The 16,052-nt window shown below is 45.4% G+C and overlaps 1 protein-coding gene across 1 annotated transcript; it reads right to left on the bottom strand.

The window, feature by feature from the left end:
* Positions 1 to 7,323: 7,323 nt before the first annotated feature.
* On the bottom strand, positions 7,324 to 15,690 carry PROX2 (prospero homeobox 2). Its single transcript, XM_044918067.1, has 4 exons — positions 14,365 to 15,690; positions 10,372 to 10,479; positions 8,941 to 9,135; positions 7,324 to 7,509 (listed from the first exon to the last, which is right to left on the bottom strand). The coding sequence occupies exons 1-4, from the start codon at positions 15,688 to 15,690 to the stop codon at positions 7,324 to 7,326; spliced, it is 1,815 nt and encodes a 604-aa protein (XP_044774002.1).
* Positions 15,691 to 16,052: the final 362 nt, after the last annotated feature.

Here is a 16,052-nt window from a genome sequence, read left to right as displayed (position 1 = left end):
GGAGAGCAGAATTAGCTGATAGTTCTAATTATCTGTGTACGCAGAACAAAACCAAATAAACCCTAACAAAATGAAAATTGATATTTAATCAAGAAGGTAGAATGTATCTTATTAAATTAACCTGCTTTGGTATTTAAGATAATTAGTTATTTGTGGTTTTATTTATTTATTTTTTAAGATTTTATTTATTTATTTGAGAGAGAATGAGAGACAGAGAGCGTGAGAGGGAGGAGGGTCAGAGGGAGAAGCAGACTCCCTGCCGAGCAGGGAGCCCGATGCGGGACTCGATCCCAGGACTCCAGGATCATGACCTGAGCCGAAGGCAGTCACCTAAACAACTGAGCCACCCAGGCGCCCTATTTGTGGTTTTAAATGTCCTTATAAAAGCACTCATTTATGGTGGCGTGGACTTTTATTTGCTTCTTTCTTAGGAGACATCAGGCTTTCAGTAGAACTCTATCAAAGATTCTGATTCTACACGGGTTGTGTGTGTGTGGTTTTTTTTTTTTTTTTTAACTTTGTATCTTGAAATAATTATAGATTCATAGGAAGTTACAAAAAAAAAAGTTACATAGGATGCAGGGAAGTTCTCATGCATCCTTAACCAAGTCTGCCCCTATGGTAAAATCTATAAATCAGAGATGTCTCAAAACTAAGAAATTGACACTGGAATACTCCACAGAGCTTACTCAGATTTTTAGTTTTAAAAGCACTCGTGTGTGTGTGCGTGTATGTGTGTGTGTGTGTGTGTGTCTGGTTCTGTGCAATGTTATCGTGCATAGCTTCATGTAACACCACTGTAGTCAAGATACTGTGCTCCATGTGGGGTTTGAAGAACTATTAAAGGGTATGGAATGAATCACTTTGCTTGCAGTCCCATACCAGCTTGAGTTCAGGACTTCGTATGTTGGGGGACTACTGCTTTGTGGAGGTAGGTAGCTTAGTTTTTGCAACAGAAAGTGACTTTTTTTATGTAATCATCATTAAAGGTGTATTTATCAAGGACTGTGTTTTAAGGAGGTAAACCAACACTTCATGTGAAGGAAGTGAAATGATAAATTTATACGCCCAAACGTAAAAATCTGTTATTGGTCTTTATTTTGGGGGCAAATCCACCAATTCTGGCACAACAGCAATGGACTGAATGCTAGAAAGTTCCTTCTCTGCCAAGCTTTAGAACATCTGAGACTTGCTCAATAAATGGTGCATTTGTGTAGTTCCTGAAACAGAAGACTGCCCCCCCGGAGAAATGCCCTGATGTGTTTGAAGTGAACAGGTATGATTCTGTAATAAAGAAATGGAAAGAGTCAATAGCATCTTCTCAGCACTGTCAATATATTAAACTCCGCCTCACTTGTGTTTTGTAGGTAACTGCTGTCTCCAAAGCTTAAGGATATATAATCCTATCTACCATTTACATGGCATGAAGATCTTAATTGTCTTTGCACCTAGTATATCAAAACTAAGGTGTTTAGGAATGTAAATTCTGTGTCATTAAACTTTTTGTTTCCAGGATTTGCTGATAAATCTACAGTCTAGCAAAACTACTTATATGTGTGCTTTGTTCTAATACCTGTACCCCAGTCTTTCTTGGAAACTTATTTCTGACACCATTTTTAGCAAGAGTTCTAAAGGAGAGAAGAGTTCTGGAGTTGGTTGGTTGGAAAATTCTGGTTGGTCCAGTAAGCTTGGCTCTGATGAAGTAATGGGGTAGGTGATGAGAAATGAAGCGTCTAAACATCAAGATAGTAATCTTGGGCAAAAGCAGCTTTAGGGTATTTATAAAGAATACATGCCACCAGGCATAATTGTGGGGTTTTTGTTAGGGATTTAATATAGTAAGAATTCAGCAAAGCATCAAATTGGTAATCCCAATGTCTCATAACACTGGATTTGAAAAAGTCAATTTATTTAGGAACAGAGTAGCCAAAAAACATTAAGAGTCTTAAATATTCTGAAAAAGATAATCACCAACCCACATTCATGAAAAAGCAGGGGAGGAAGAACATCAAAATTAAAAAATAAAAAAAAAAAAAAAAAAAAAAAACCACAACAGAAAAGGGGCCAGATTATTTGCAATAAAGACGCAAGCTTACCTTTATGGAAATGTGATCCTGAACATAGATTTTAAACGTTAGGAGAGGGAAAGCATGGTTGTGTCAGTATATGCTCCCCTTATAAACCCATCCAACTTTTTAAGGAGTGGAACACCTGCAAAGATGTTTTGAACAACTGTACAGGAGTTAATCAAGAAAATATTCAAGCCACACAGCCTATTCAATGGACATTGATACAGCCCCCAAAAACACTTGTTAAAGATGGCAAGTTGAATAATTTTAGAAATACTGCATTAGTCACTAAGCTTATAGTTAAGACGGTGTCAGACTGCAATGTATCAGCCTGTAAAAGACAAGCCTTTAGTAACCAACCAGCCAATAGCGATAGTAGTTATGTCAGGTGCCAAGTAGACACGTCAGCATAAGATTGTTATAGAGTAAATGAGGGAATGCATACAGACTTTATAGTACAAGGCTTTTTTTTTTTTTTTTTTAGTTTTTTTTTTTTTTTTTTTTTTGAGAGAGAGAATGAGATAGAGAGCATGAGAGGAGGGAGGTTCAGAGAGAGAAGCAGACTCCCTGCCGAGCAGGGAGCCCGATGCGGGACTCGATCCTGGGACTCCAGGATCATGACCTGAGCCAAAGGCAGTCGCTTAACCAACTGAGCCACCCAGGCACCCAGTACAAGGCTTTTTTAGCTGGATTTTCTTTCCCTCTCAGAAAACAGTAACATCTCAGTTTAAAGCTTAGTTTTGTGCTGTCACCACAGATATTTGTGCATTTTACTGCATGGTTATAATAAAAACAAAATTCAGAATATGTCTTATATCCATAACATCACACATCAGTGCCGTTCTTAAGCTAAGAATTCTTTTTCCACTGTAAAGCAGTGCAAATTCCTGGCTTTGCTAACAGTTCAGGACTGCTAAGTAATAATACAGCTAACATCATTCTGTGCACTAGGGATGGGCAGGAGAATTTCACGTGTATTATTTTACCTAAACCTTTGAACAGTACTGTGAGGTAGGTACTATTTTATTATCTCTATTTTACAGATGAGAAAGCTGAGGCCAAGAGAGTAACTTGCAGAGATCCATAGCTGGTAGGTACTTGAGCCTGGTTTCATCCGGGTTGAAACCAGGCTCCAGGGCTCATGCACTCAACTGAAGTACTCTTCTTAAGAAAGGTATTGGTGGAGAGGAAAGTGAAGGGGTTGGGGGGGGTGGGGTGGTGGTGACAGATCAGATCCCTGAGGATAAGGTGGGGAAAAGGTTAGGGTAGAGACCGCATTCTTGCCCAAAGCTAAATTTCCAGGCCAGAAGTGGTTATCAAGGAATAGGAGTCTGAGCCACGGAAGTCAGTAAATGGAGGGGAGGGGTGGTTCAAAGGGAAGACTAGGACCTGATGTGTGTTTGAGGGGTGACTGGAGAATTTGGAAATAACAAAACAAGTCTGTGAGCATTAAAGGGGTGAGATTGTGAGAAACCGAACAACCCGGAAGACTCTTGGTGAAGGAGGAGGCAGATTCCTCAGAGAGTGGGTAGATGTGTGAACTGGTAAGGCTTGGGGTGGATGTTCTCTTACTCTTTTCCTTATGTCTACCTACCCTCAGTGTTTCCTCAGACATTCCCTTCTTCTTCTGGAAACTAACATCTGGGGTTTGGGGGTTGTTGTGTTGTTGTTTTTATGACTGAGCATTCAACTCCTGCATACTTAGATTTGTATAGTCTGGGAGAGTTCCTTCTTGGTCGATAGGAACTGTGCACCCCTGAAAAATACTCATGACATTCATATCTTTTTCTACAGGTGAGCACTATACATATTTTTTAATTATAAGTATCATCTACCTCAGAGATACAGCATGTATTATTAATACTCTGAAATAGGTAATCAGAGCTGATTCTTTACAGTGTGTGTTATATATACTTAAATCTGACCAAGAATATTTTTATACTTTCATGAGAAGTATTATATTTGCTCTATTTTCACAAGCTTATGTTCTCCCCAAAGCATCAAGCCCAGAAACAATTGTTAAGAATTGTAGAGCACTCCTTGAATTTAAATGTGCATAATTTAATCATCAGCCTGATAGAACTGTAACTTATTTTAGCCAACCTGTTCTTTATCTCTGTCCTACCCATCACTCTTTCATTATTGTTTTTTTATTTTCTCAGTCCTGAGAAAATGATCTTGCATTATGTGACATCTATGCAAATGCCTAATAGAGTGTGTATAAAAAACATCAAAGGGTTTTTAAAATTTCTATTTTGTTTTGAATGCATGTAACATGAAACTTTTGATCTACTTTACAGAACAAAGAGTCAAAACTATAAAGAAAAGAGCTAGAATCAAAGACTATGAAAATCTAGAATATATAGGACTTTAGGAGACTCGTTACCATAATTTTAGCTAATTTTATAAGGATTTTAAAAGAAATCTTTTCTAAAGGTACATATAAAGTTATGCCATAGAAGTCTTATTTTAAATTATTTTTTCTGATGATTCTGTATTTTGTTACTAAAAACAAAGACAGGGTTTTTTTTTAGAGTGGACCCGCGGACCTCCATAAAGTGAAGGGGCTGAGGTGCAGAACCTTATTAAAGAGGGCTTTGTTCCCTCAGCCCTGTATGCTTTGGCCTTCCTTGGATGGAAAGGAAACAGTTCAGGCACTGTCCATATGCCCAGGAAGTGCCTTTGTCCTCACTGTGCAAATCTAGTTTGGAGCTGTGTATATATATGAAGCCATGTTTGCAATAAGGTTCCTAGTGAACCTTTTCCTGCATGCAATAGCCAACTAACTACCTGCTTTTAGTCACTAATTGGGCATTAACTCCCCAATAGTGCCATCGTCATAAACCACAGTCCAGGTCCTTCTGTCTACCATCGAAGGATTAGACAATTATGCAGTGTTTGGCCAGACTTTGAAAATGTCTAATTTGGGAGAAAATAGTGCCCACATATACCTTAGTGGAAAGAATGGCCAGATCTTTGGTAATGTTATGACAGCTAAAAGAACTTAACAACCAGCCCAGAATGTGTTCCCAACAGAGAAATACTTGGTAGAAACAAAAATATAAAAAAATTATAATTCTTGTGTTGGCAGAGCATGTATATTTATACATTCTTCTGTGTTTAGGTCAGTGGTTAGAGAACACTTCTGGAAGGACTGTAGTACACAAATGTTTTCAATTTGAGCTTGTACATTTCATCTAATTGGTCCCTGGGACAAGGTTCATTGCCCTGGAGGTGGCTTAGTTTAATCTTTCAAGCACACGCTAATGAATTTCAGGTTTGGGACAGAAAATGGCTGCTCTGTATCAGACGATCATGTGAACTTGGAATTGTTTCCCAGGAATATCTTCAAGAGCTATGTAATAGCACGCTGGATAGTGGGTTCTTCTGCCATCTCCAACCATAGATAACTGCCCTTGCTCAGGATACTCAGTGCTCGCCTACTTCTAAACTTAGGTTTGGAGATTGCTTCATTTTTGAAGGGAACATTGTGGGAGAAAATATGGCAAAGATCGTCTGAGTGCAACTGGATATATCGAAGGACATTTACAAATAACCTTAAAGCAACCTGAAACGATTGGTTTGGGCTGAATCCATGTGTTTTGGTTTTCTTCTCAGCTGTTTGAAGTAGGAGAAAATTCAAAAGAAAGTCATTTTTCATACCTTTTTATATTGATACATCTAGCAATAATTTAGGGATTTTTATTGCCTCTGATCCAGCCCACCCAAAAAGTCAAGGAAGTGGGGGTAGTTGAATATAGAAACTTGTTTTATGTAGATGGGGAAGAAGTAAGCTAAAGAAGTCACAGACATCCCTTAATCAGAATGACAGGCCCTGAGCTCTGTGTGGCCCCCCCAGCCTGCACACCTTTGCAGTGCTTACAAGACGTGGCCCTGACCAGTGTAGAAGACAGATGCAGTTACTCGGCTTGGCACAGGTCTTGCCTATACGCTCAGAGTAAGTCACAATTTGTGTTGAGCCAGTAGGGGAAGAAAAAATGTTGATTTCATGAATTCCTTAATCTGGAAGATGACCATGGCCTGTGGTTTTCTTATGGAGTGGGACAATTTCTCTTTCTGTGTGTGATGCTGCGTTCCTCCCAGTGATGCCATTCATCATCTGTGAGACTCTGCACAGGCTGTGCCAGTGGACTGTCTGGACCTCAGTTCCCTCCTTCCTAGCTTCAGCACGGTGGGCCAGATAATTCCCTGAGGCCCCTTCCAGCTTCCAAGTCTGAAGTTTAGTTTCTTCTGCACATTAAGAGGTTGGGGCATCAATTGCACTGATCTTCTAGAGCCTAGTTGGGTTGTCCCGCTGATAAACTCCCAGCAGATGAATGAATGAACAGCAACACTCAAGTCCGGCAGCAAGTTTGCTTTGGGCATGCTGGCATGATCAGCGGAAATCCTGGGTGATGAAGCATTCCTGAGTACTTGGCAGGGGGTGTCAGATGACAGTGCCCCATCAGGGCTGGATGCTTCCTGGGGACGGTGGCCTGTTTGAGATCATGAAAAGCAACAGGAGGTGGTCCCACATGTAGTCTGGCATCAGAAGGGCTTAGGTTCCTCCATGTTCCTGACCATCCCTGCTGACCCAAATGCCTTAGCCTTATACTCTGGCAGGTTACCTCACAGTTCTCAAACTTGGGTTTGGTTATTTTTCAAATGAAGAGAATATCTACTTTTGAGAGTGAAAAGCTTAAAGGTAATGTATTTGAAAGTGTCTAGCAAAGTGGAGCTCGATAAATAGGTAACGAAAACCAGCAATTTGTAAAAAAAATAAAACGCACACACACACACACACACACACGAGATAACTTTATCTGAAAGCCAAGGGGAGAGAAAACTAACATTTGTGTAGTGAGTAACAGTTCATAGAGTACTTTAGGACAGAGTATCTTTTAATCCTCACAACCTGGCTTTACAGATACAGAGATGCTGGCAAGTTCCCAGGGTCACAACATATGGAAACAGTGGAGTGGAGATTTAAGTTCTGATTCCAAACTGTGTGTCCCTTTTATAATATGCTACCAACACACCAGTACGTTTGGTTGATATGTTTTATAGTTAGGATTAAGACTCTGAGGATTCTGAAAAAGGAAGTAAATGATCAGAAGTGGGTAATAGTACCTATGTGGTAGGGGAGGAGGGATAGTTTCTCCTTATGCCCTTTTTCTACGACTACAGCTGTACTGACTGCCATTTAAGACAAACCTAGGAAACCCTGGCCAGTTGCTCCTCACTTTGTGGGATCTTAATTCTGACACAGCTCCTGGGGATAGCTGGAAGATTTGAATATCTCTGGGATATCACTGTCCAGTTTCGAAATAATTTTATAAATGGGTTTCTTCCAGGAAGGATCTGAGTCTTTACCCGCGGAGACAGCCCTGAAGAACTCCTGCCACGTCAAGCTGGCAATTTCCAAGAAGCAGTCTGGGACCTGCATTCCCAAAGAGACCCAAGAGAAAGAAAAGACATGAGGCCGAGGAGCCCTGGCGCCGTGCAGACCTCGATGTTGCCTGTTCCTTGGGTAGTGGGCTGATAAAAGCATCTCTACTCTCCTGGCTCTCGATTTCTGCAGCCCTAAGAATCCCCTGCTCTCTCATCAAATACAAACTTTAAGATGATGGTACCCATGAGACAGTCCTGGGAAAAAGCATATTAGGGACACTCCCTGTGTAGGAAAAGCTGAATCTACTAATGGTGATGTTTTTAGTAAGTGGGAAACTCTGACTCCGATTGAAATTAAATTTGTGGTTCGAAGGAGGTCTTTAGTATTCTTTTCCTTAGTGCCTAATGTGGAAAGGCAGGCCCCAAAGTTTACGACTGTTGTACCTCATCCCACCATCTTTTGGGGTTGGATCCAAAAGACTTGGAATCATTCCTGCCTCCAAAGCCAAGCACGAGGTGGAAGGGGAACTCAAGAATATGTTCCAGGACCTCACTCAGACTGGCACCATAAATGATGGGGAGTCCCACAGGTCCTCCAAATCCAGCCTGGCCCACAGCTTGCCACCACTGCATGCCACATGACCACCCCACGTGGACAGATGTGGCAGCCCTGCCCCAGCCACACGCCCTGACCCCACGAGCCTCAGAAAGGAAGCTCAGGTTTCCAGACATATTCTGACAGAACATCTGGTAGATGCCAACAGTTCTTCCCTTTCTTGGAGGCATCTGGGTCAAGTGAGAAAGGCAAGGAGAGGGAAGTGTAGTCAGTGACCTGCAGAACGGGATGCCAGCCCAGTAGAGCTGTCAGCTGCACACAAGGAAATGCGTGTCTGGATTAGGAGTAATCAGCCATGACACCTAGGCCACTTGCTCACACTTTACTGATGCTTTACCTCTAAGGTGCCACCAGTGTGCCTTCACAGAGATCCCGGAAGGACGGAGAAGCCTGAATACTGTTTATTCAGTGTTTCAAGAAAGGATCTGAGGTGACTTGCCATGAAAAGAACAAAGAACCAAATGATGACACAAACAGAAATTATAAAGAAAACGGAGGCCAAGTCTAGGTGCTACAACAGCCGGGCATTTAGTTGTGTGCCTCCTAGCACTAAGGGGAAAAGGTCAGCAAGCTATGGAATTTTCCTTTTCCTTGCAGAGTATTAGATCTAAAATGGCACAACATCTGGTCAACTTCTGTTTCAGTTTCAGAATGCAGACTGGCTGTATATTCATCTTGTGACATCCACCTGTTGCCTCAGAGAAGGCGTTGAGTCTCGTCTTTGTGGGTGATACAGACATTGGCCCCAGGCTGCCCTGGCTCTCAGCAACTCAAGGACAGACACAGAAGGGAATCTTTTCTAAAACTCAATCATGAAGGGAAGGCACTCATCAGACCTCATGGGACCCAAGTACATGGTCTTACCTCAAAATCATTCCCCTTGTTATAGTGCATATTGAGAGCTCGGAAAAGTTCTGAGTCGCGGAGTACCATCAGCATCTTGGGATTCGTGACACCATCTGAAATCGCTTGCCGGGCAAATTTCTCCATTTGGATGTAATAAAACTCACGAAAGTTGCTGAACCACTTGATCATCTGGGAGGTTATGCAGCGGTTGAACTGTACAAACAACAGGGTCCATCAGGTCAGACGTCTGCCATGAGGTGTTCAGAGTCAGAACTGTCAGCTTCCGGTTCAACATAGGGCTTAATAAGGATGGCTTCAACCACCATTAAAAAGGACTTTCTTTTTTTGGGCGGGGGCGGGGGGGGGGTAGGCAGGGCAGAGGAAGAGAGAGAATCTTAAGCAGGCTCCACGCCCAGCACGGAGCCTGACCCCGGGCTCAGTCTCACAACCCTGAGATCATGACCTGAGCTGAAATCAAGAGTCGGATGCTTAAACTGATTGAGCCACATAGGTGCCCCAAAAAGGGCTTTCTTTAAAAAAGAAGCCACACCTGATTTCCTAGCCTATTCACTTACACACAGAAAAATCTCAATTAGCTATGATGTCTATTAGAAAATATTGTTTTTGATATACTGGATTTATGACTTTTTTTTTAACCCATGAAATGCCTTCCGTGGTGTCTAGTGTGACTTTGGTAGGGTCTGGGGTCAAGGTCAGATGCTTCTGCTGCACCTGGGCAGATTACATGGCAGCCCCAGAGCCTTCTGCCAGGTCGAGGGCAAAAGGAAGGGCTAAGGGTGTAGAGTAGAGAGCAGTTCATTGCCACCCTGGAGTTGCAGAATGAATTGAAATCTGAGTGTGGTGCAGGGGTCAACTGAGCAACTGAATATGAGGGAAAGATCTGGAAAACACAAAGATGTAGATACAAAGTATTAGCCACCCTATCCCAACAGCCAGGGTAGAGGAGGTCATCAGAAACTTTACGGGAACAGGCAAGGTCTGGTTCCAATCATCAGAGCTTGACTTTATTGTCACGCTTGATCTCTATGCACCTTCAGTCAGTTTTGAAATACAGCACTTTGAATATAAACAGGACAGTGTCCGACTCTTTATATATTCTTTCTTTTTCATGGTCTCCCCAGCAGAGACAAAACACTAGGCCAAAGGTGCCGTTTACTAATGTTTCCCTCTCCCTGCCACCTTCCCTCCCCGTGTGTTTCTGGGTATATCTACAGCTCAAAAGCTTAAAATTCAGATACCCAACCTTTGTGGCCCAAAGTTATTCATGCAGAGTCTCAGCCCAAAACTGGAAATTGTACTGATTCCATCAGCAACACGAAGGGGACCTGACGTGCACATATGATGACCTAGGACTTGCCTCTCGCTGGCCAAAACCCACTGCCTCTTGGGAGTTTTGCAGATGCTTTCAGAGGTGAAGAATGACTTTACCTGGACATCAGGGAAGTAAGCCTTCAGGAGGTTGGAGCTGGGGTAGCGTGTGAAGAAAAACATCAGTTTGGCCTTCTTCAAGTGACCAGGATTTAGGCCCTCCTGGATTTATCTCAGTGTCAAGGAAAATTAACACCAGTTTATCAAATAATTGTATCAATTTATCCAAAGAATGAATTGTCCTGTTCCTTATGGTTTCCATTTTATTTTTTCTAGCTGAATGGTGTATTAATTCCATTTTTCTGTCTCTAGCAAGTGTGATCAGATAAGCTTTTTCTTAGGGCACCTGTCTGGCTCAGTCAGTAGAACATGTGACTCTTGATCTTGAGGTCTTGAGTTTAAGACCCCTGTTGGGCCTAGAGCTTACTGAAAAAACTAAAAAAAAAAAAAAAGCTTTTTCCAGATGCTGAATACCATATGTGTACAGTAAATTTTCAGAATTTAAAAAACATTTGATGTGCAAATGTTCTCTGGCATATATGACATCAAATACAGTTTGTTGTGCTTTGTGCACTTTCAGAATAGAATGGGAAGAGATGGCAGGTCTGTCCCAGATTTCAAAACTCCATGGAGATATTTCCTTCCCCTTCTCTGCCTCAGTTTCCCCATCTGTAAAATGAGACGAGCTGACCAGATGGTCCCCATTCTATTCTCGTAGCTCCCTTGGCAGTGTTCAAGCCAACAAGCCCCTAACCAGCCTGAGTGCCAGATCACAGTTTGCTTGGGCTCAGGAAGCTTGATCATCTCGGTTGTGCCTGCTCCCCGTGTGCCCGGCAGAACTCTCCCTCACCCCTCCCAGCTCGGCTCGGACACCCCTCCTCTGTGACATACTTCCTTGCTGAATTAGGCCTTCCTTACCCCAGGCTATCAAGGCTCTTTGTACAAACCTCTGTTATAGCAATGACCTTACTGGAAGTTTTACTGCATGTTTGTCTCCCCATTTAGACTGTGAGCTCCTTGAGGGCAAAGACCTTGTCTTTTCATCTTTGTATTCCTCGTGTCTAGCCCGGTGCTAGGAACATAGTAGGTGCTCAATAAATGATTGTTGGCTGAAAGAATGAATGAGTGATTAGATGGTCGGCCTGAATCCATGATATTCCAACCCGTACTTCACCTGAGAGCAGACCGCTTCTCCTCTAGTAAGAGCAGGGCGCTGTGGTGTGACTGCCTAGCACCAGCATGGGAGGAAAGTCAGAGCCCATAGCATTCCCAGGGACAGTCCTGGGGCTAGGTGGGAAGCTTTACACAGAGTAACCTTGGAGTTCAGGTCAGAGAGCTGTACCTTTAGGACAATTAAGACTCCTCAGCAGCACGTATCAGTTTAGCCAAAGGAGACCAAGCCAAATGATTACAGTTATAACCGGCCCTGGCACCCAGGCTGCTGCCCAGAGGACCCCTGCCCTTGCCTCCTTGGGCCCACTTCTTACCCTTCTTAAAGGTTCACAAATGCTGTGGAAAGAAGACTGGATTTAGAAGTTCAAAGACCCAGTTTCAGACACTGATTTTGCCACCTATTAGGGGCAAGCCACTTACCTTCTCTGGGCCTCATTTCTTAAAATGTAAGCGTAGTAGTTAAAGCTTGTGCTTGGCAGTCAGGTCCTGGGTTTGCATCCTGGCTCCGCGTGTGTCTGTCTTGTGACTTTTGGCAAATTAGTTTTCTTCTCTGTCCCTGCCTCTCAGATACCTGATCTAGAGTGGAGGCCTGAAGACGGTGAGGTCACACAGGCCCACAATCCCTTCCCTGAAACGCTGGGCCAAAGGGGCTTCAGATTTCAGAATTTGTTATTTTATAATGGCCACATGGTGCATCTACCATATGTTAGTTAACGGCCAGAGCAGGGGCTGTGGCAGCAGTCCTTAATCCAATACACTCGTATTTCCATAGCCAAGTGGATGGCTATTTACACTAAGTGGGATAGTCGATAAATAGCCTCCAATCAGGGCAGGGCAGGTTTTGCCACCGAAAACGTTTCCATCAGCCTTCGGGGGAAGAAATCACAGGGATTTTCAGAGCTCTTGAGTCTCAGAATTGTGGCTAAGAGGTGGTGGACTGATACCCGGGAACTGGGGCTTCCCTGCCGGCCACGCGGAAGGTGCGCAGCGCATCAGGTGCTGCCCCCTACTGCCTGGTCACCGCACCTGCTCTGCCTGTTGGCCGGATGTCGTATGAACGTGAACGTGCTTTTACGCTTCTTAGTAGCTTGCTCTTAGCGGCTGTCATTGCCCACAGGAACACATCTCTAATGCTGGAGTGTAGGCAATAGGAATGAGGGACTAGCTGGGGAACCAGGATGCTGCCTGGGGGCCCCAAATCACTGCATGCAGCCAGCCCTGTGGGTGGGCCTCCAGACCTCCCAAAGCCCTCTGAGTCCAGTCCTCATTTCCCGGAGCAGGGCTACGCACACAGCAGGTGCCCGAGAAATATCAGCATGCTCCTGTCAAAGGAAGTATAGCGGAGAACCTTGGGGGACTGAGTCCCTTAGGTTCTTCCACCACTGCCCAACTTTAACCAAGTGGCCTCTTACCAGAGGTCCAGACAGGCAGCCTTTGTCACACACGGCGTTTTCCTGACGATCTGTCTCTACACCTCCAAGAAGATTTCCTACTGCCTGAGAAGCAGTAGTGGCCCCTGGGGTGTGTTTGGCCTTGGTTTTATAGCTGCTGCCTGCCGGCCGGCCTCAATCTCCCTCCCCCCTCCACCCCGTGCCCAAGCTTTAGGGGTGTTTCCAACACCTGTGACCAGAAGAGGGCGCTCCTAGCCTTTAGGACACAAGGGCCCACCCCGTCCTGCCGCCCTTCATACAGCTTCCCCGGCAAAGGACACCACTGTTCACACCTGGATAGGCAGGTGTGACCTCTGGAGACTCAGTTATAGGCTGCCCATGAGAAGGAGCAGCATGAGCTCCGCTCGCTAAAAAAGCAACATCCAAACTAATGTTGTCAGACACTTTAGTCTTGCAAGGATGCTTGTTGGAAGAGGATCTTTGGTCATGTGCGTTTGAGGCTGCAGACCTTCTCCTCTTAGAGCTTCACATAGGACATCAGCATGTTAAAGGCTCTGAGAAGTCTCCAGATCAAACTACCCAGTAGTAGAAATAACCAGTATTTAATAACCAGTATTTAAATAACCAGTAGAAATAATCTACTATTTACCCAAGCTGCTTTTTTCCTAACTTAACAAACATTAATATCCTGAGGGAGAGTTACTCTGGGCAACACTATTTGAGAGAGTGGGGTCTGCCTGAGGATTGCAGTAAATTCCAGATCACTACAGACCTGCCTGGGCCCCTCAGCCTTCCCCATGGGGGCCTCCCCTTTTAGATTCCCAGCCCCCAAGCTCTAGTCCTCTCAGCTGCAGCTTAGAAGCTGTTCCTCAGACTAAAGGCTTCTTACCGCTCCCAGATGCCTCTTGGGTCTAGTCCCTCAGGAAAGCCTCCTCTCTTCCATCTGCCTCAGAAGTTTCTGGTCCCTCATGGCTTCCCCGTGAATTACCTGGACAACCTAGGAGGATCCAGAGGCTTTTTTGCCTGCGGAGCCAAGAGACTGGGGAGCCATGCTTCAGATGAGGTCATTCCTTTGACCCTCTCTGCCTAGGTATACAGGCCACTGACAACCAAGTTATGGGGTTTTTCCTTCCATCGGGTACTTATCATATTTTGGAAGCCCCTTTGAGTTTACAAACAAACAAAACTCTTCCAGACCCAAAGGAAAAAGTCAGTAGTGGTAGAATCCAGTGTGTCACAGAAGAAGGTAAAAAGAAGGTAAAGAACCTTTCCAGCATCCTTAAATCCCAGAATGTGGCCACCACCTTGTTAGAACCTCATAACTATGAGCCATAGGGAAGGAGGGCCTGGGAGCAACATTAAGAAGTCCATGGGGAAAGCAAAGTGATTTAATGCTGTGGAGTTATTTGTCCCCGCCTCCCCTCACCTTCCAGACTTCCCATTTCTCTGGGCTGTGGCGGTGAGAACTTCAGTTACCAGTAAAGGATATGTGGACTGAAGGAAAAGGCCGCACATGGGGGGTGGCCTGCAGACCGCCCTGTTCCATCTTCACTGAGGGGAGAAGGGGCAGTCTTTCCAAACGGCGGGGAGGGAAGGGCAAGGCATGGTGCTGCTGGCTCAGGACTGATGGTCGCAGTTTGACAGCTCCCCATGGTCGCAGAGCGGACTCTGAGGAGGGGTGACTTTGGGAAGAGGAGTCGTGGGGAAGTGTGATGCTCCAGTGACCACTGGGTCCGTGGCCCAGTAGCTGGCTAAGAATCTGATTTTCCTGGATGTGGGAAGGCACAGTCAAAGGACAGTTTGCTGGGGGACCCTGATAGGATCTGGGGATCATCCTCAGAGAGGCAGGGTACCTAGGAGGATCCAGAGACTTGGCCAGTGATAGGGTTTGCAAGGGGACCGCAGTCTGTGGCTGGGCCCTCCTGGGCAAGGTGGCCAAAGGAAATCGATCTTTACAGGCACCTCTCTCAGGAGGTGAGGGCTCACTTCTCCCCTCTGGCACAAGCCCCTGGAAGCTTCTGCCCAGCTGAGTCAGGTGGCCTGGTGGATCCAATAGTACCTTTTGTAATACTGAGTCCACAGCTTGGGACACTGCCCCGGTCAATTCTTTCCTCAGAATCTCCAGCAAAGCCCGCGCTCCACAAGGAAGGAACCTGGGCTCCTCAGACTGGTAGCCCGCCTCAGACGCTCTGTGTTTTTCCTCCCCGGAGAGGTCCCCACGGGAACCCTGGAAATGGTCACTGTCCATAGCCCAGGGCCTAGATCCATAGCCCTTCCTCTGCTTTACGCTCAGAGGGCCCTTGTCCGTCTCGGAGCCTCCTGGGTCCTGGGCTGTGTCCCTGGGCTCAGCAGCCTGCAGGATGTGCTTTTGTAAATGTCTTAGCTGTTGCTTCAGCTGATGGAGCTGTTCCCTTACCCGAGGGCCCACTTTCCTGCTGCCATGGTCTCCGGCAGGGCCTGGCTTCAGGGGGCCTTGCTGCATGGGAAGGCTCTGCTTCCTCTTCCGCTCCCGGGCCTTCTCTGGGCAACAGGCACCATCCCTGGCTCGGGCATTGCCCGGGACCAGAGCCAGAGCGTGAGGAGAGAGGCACATGCCTTGGACGATGGTCTCCACCCTGGCCCTCTTTGCTTGGATGTTCTCATCCCAAAACCAGTCAGGGTCGGCAAAGCTGGAGCTGGGGCCCAGGCTCCAGGCAAAGGGGGAGTCTCTGCCCTTCTCTCGAGGGGCTGGGCTTCTCTCACCTTCCATACAGGGTTCTGCCAGGTGGGAGCAAGCCCGGGACAGAGGAGGAAGCAAGCCAGGGTTTGGATCCATCTCAGAGTTGTGGCTCCCTGAGGGAATCTCTTCTCCGAACGTCCTCAGCTGGAGGGGTACCCAGAGCGAGCTGAGGGTTCCTCCTCTGCACTCAGAAGGATCAGAAGCAGCTGTCAAGGATTCAGACCCCGTGATGCCAGAGCTTACAAACCTGAGCAGACTCTGGAATTAGAGACCGGAAGAAAACGATAGCATACGTGATTTTGAACAGTGCTTTTCAAACCCGAATGTGCAAACAAATCACCTAGAGATCTTATTACAATGCAGATCAGATTCGGCAGGTCTGGGGTAGGGCAGATTCTGTATCTCTAACCAGCTCCCCGGTGATGCTGTGCTGCTGGTTGGGATCCTACTATAAGAAC

The sequence above is a fragment of the Neomonachus schauinslandi genome, chromosome 9, assembly GCF_002201575.2.
Source record: "Neomonachus schauinslandi chromosome 9, ASM220157v2, whole genome shotgun sequence".
In the NCBI taxonomy this organism is placed as follows: domain Eukaryota; kingdom Metazoa; phylum Chordata; class Mammalia; order Carnivora; family Phocidae; genus Neomonachus; species Neomonachus schauinslandi.
Note: the sequence above shows the minus strand (reverse complement) of the source record. Positions and strands in the feature narration are given on the sequence as shown.

Coding starts and splice junctions, on each gene's coding strand:
- PROX2 (XM_044918067.1), bottom strand. CDS start 15,690: ATGGATCCAAACCCTGGCTTGCTTCCTCCTCTGTCCCGGGCTTGCTCC. Junction 9,136..10,371: donor CTTACTTCCCTGATGTCCAG/GTAAAGTCATTC, acceptor TTGTTTGTACAG/TTCAACCGCTGCATAACCTC. Junction 7,510..8,940: donor ACAAGGGGAATGATTTTGAG/GTAAGACCATGT, acceptor TTGGGAATGCAG/GTCCCAGACTGCTTCTTGGA.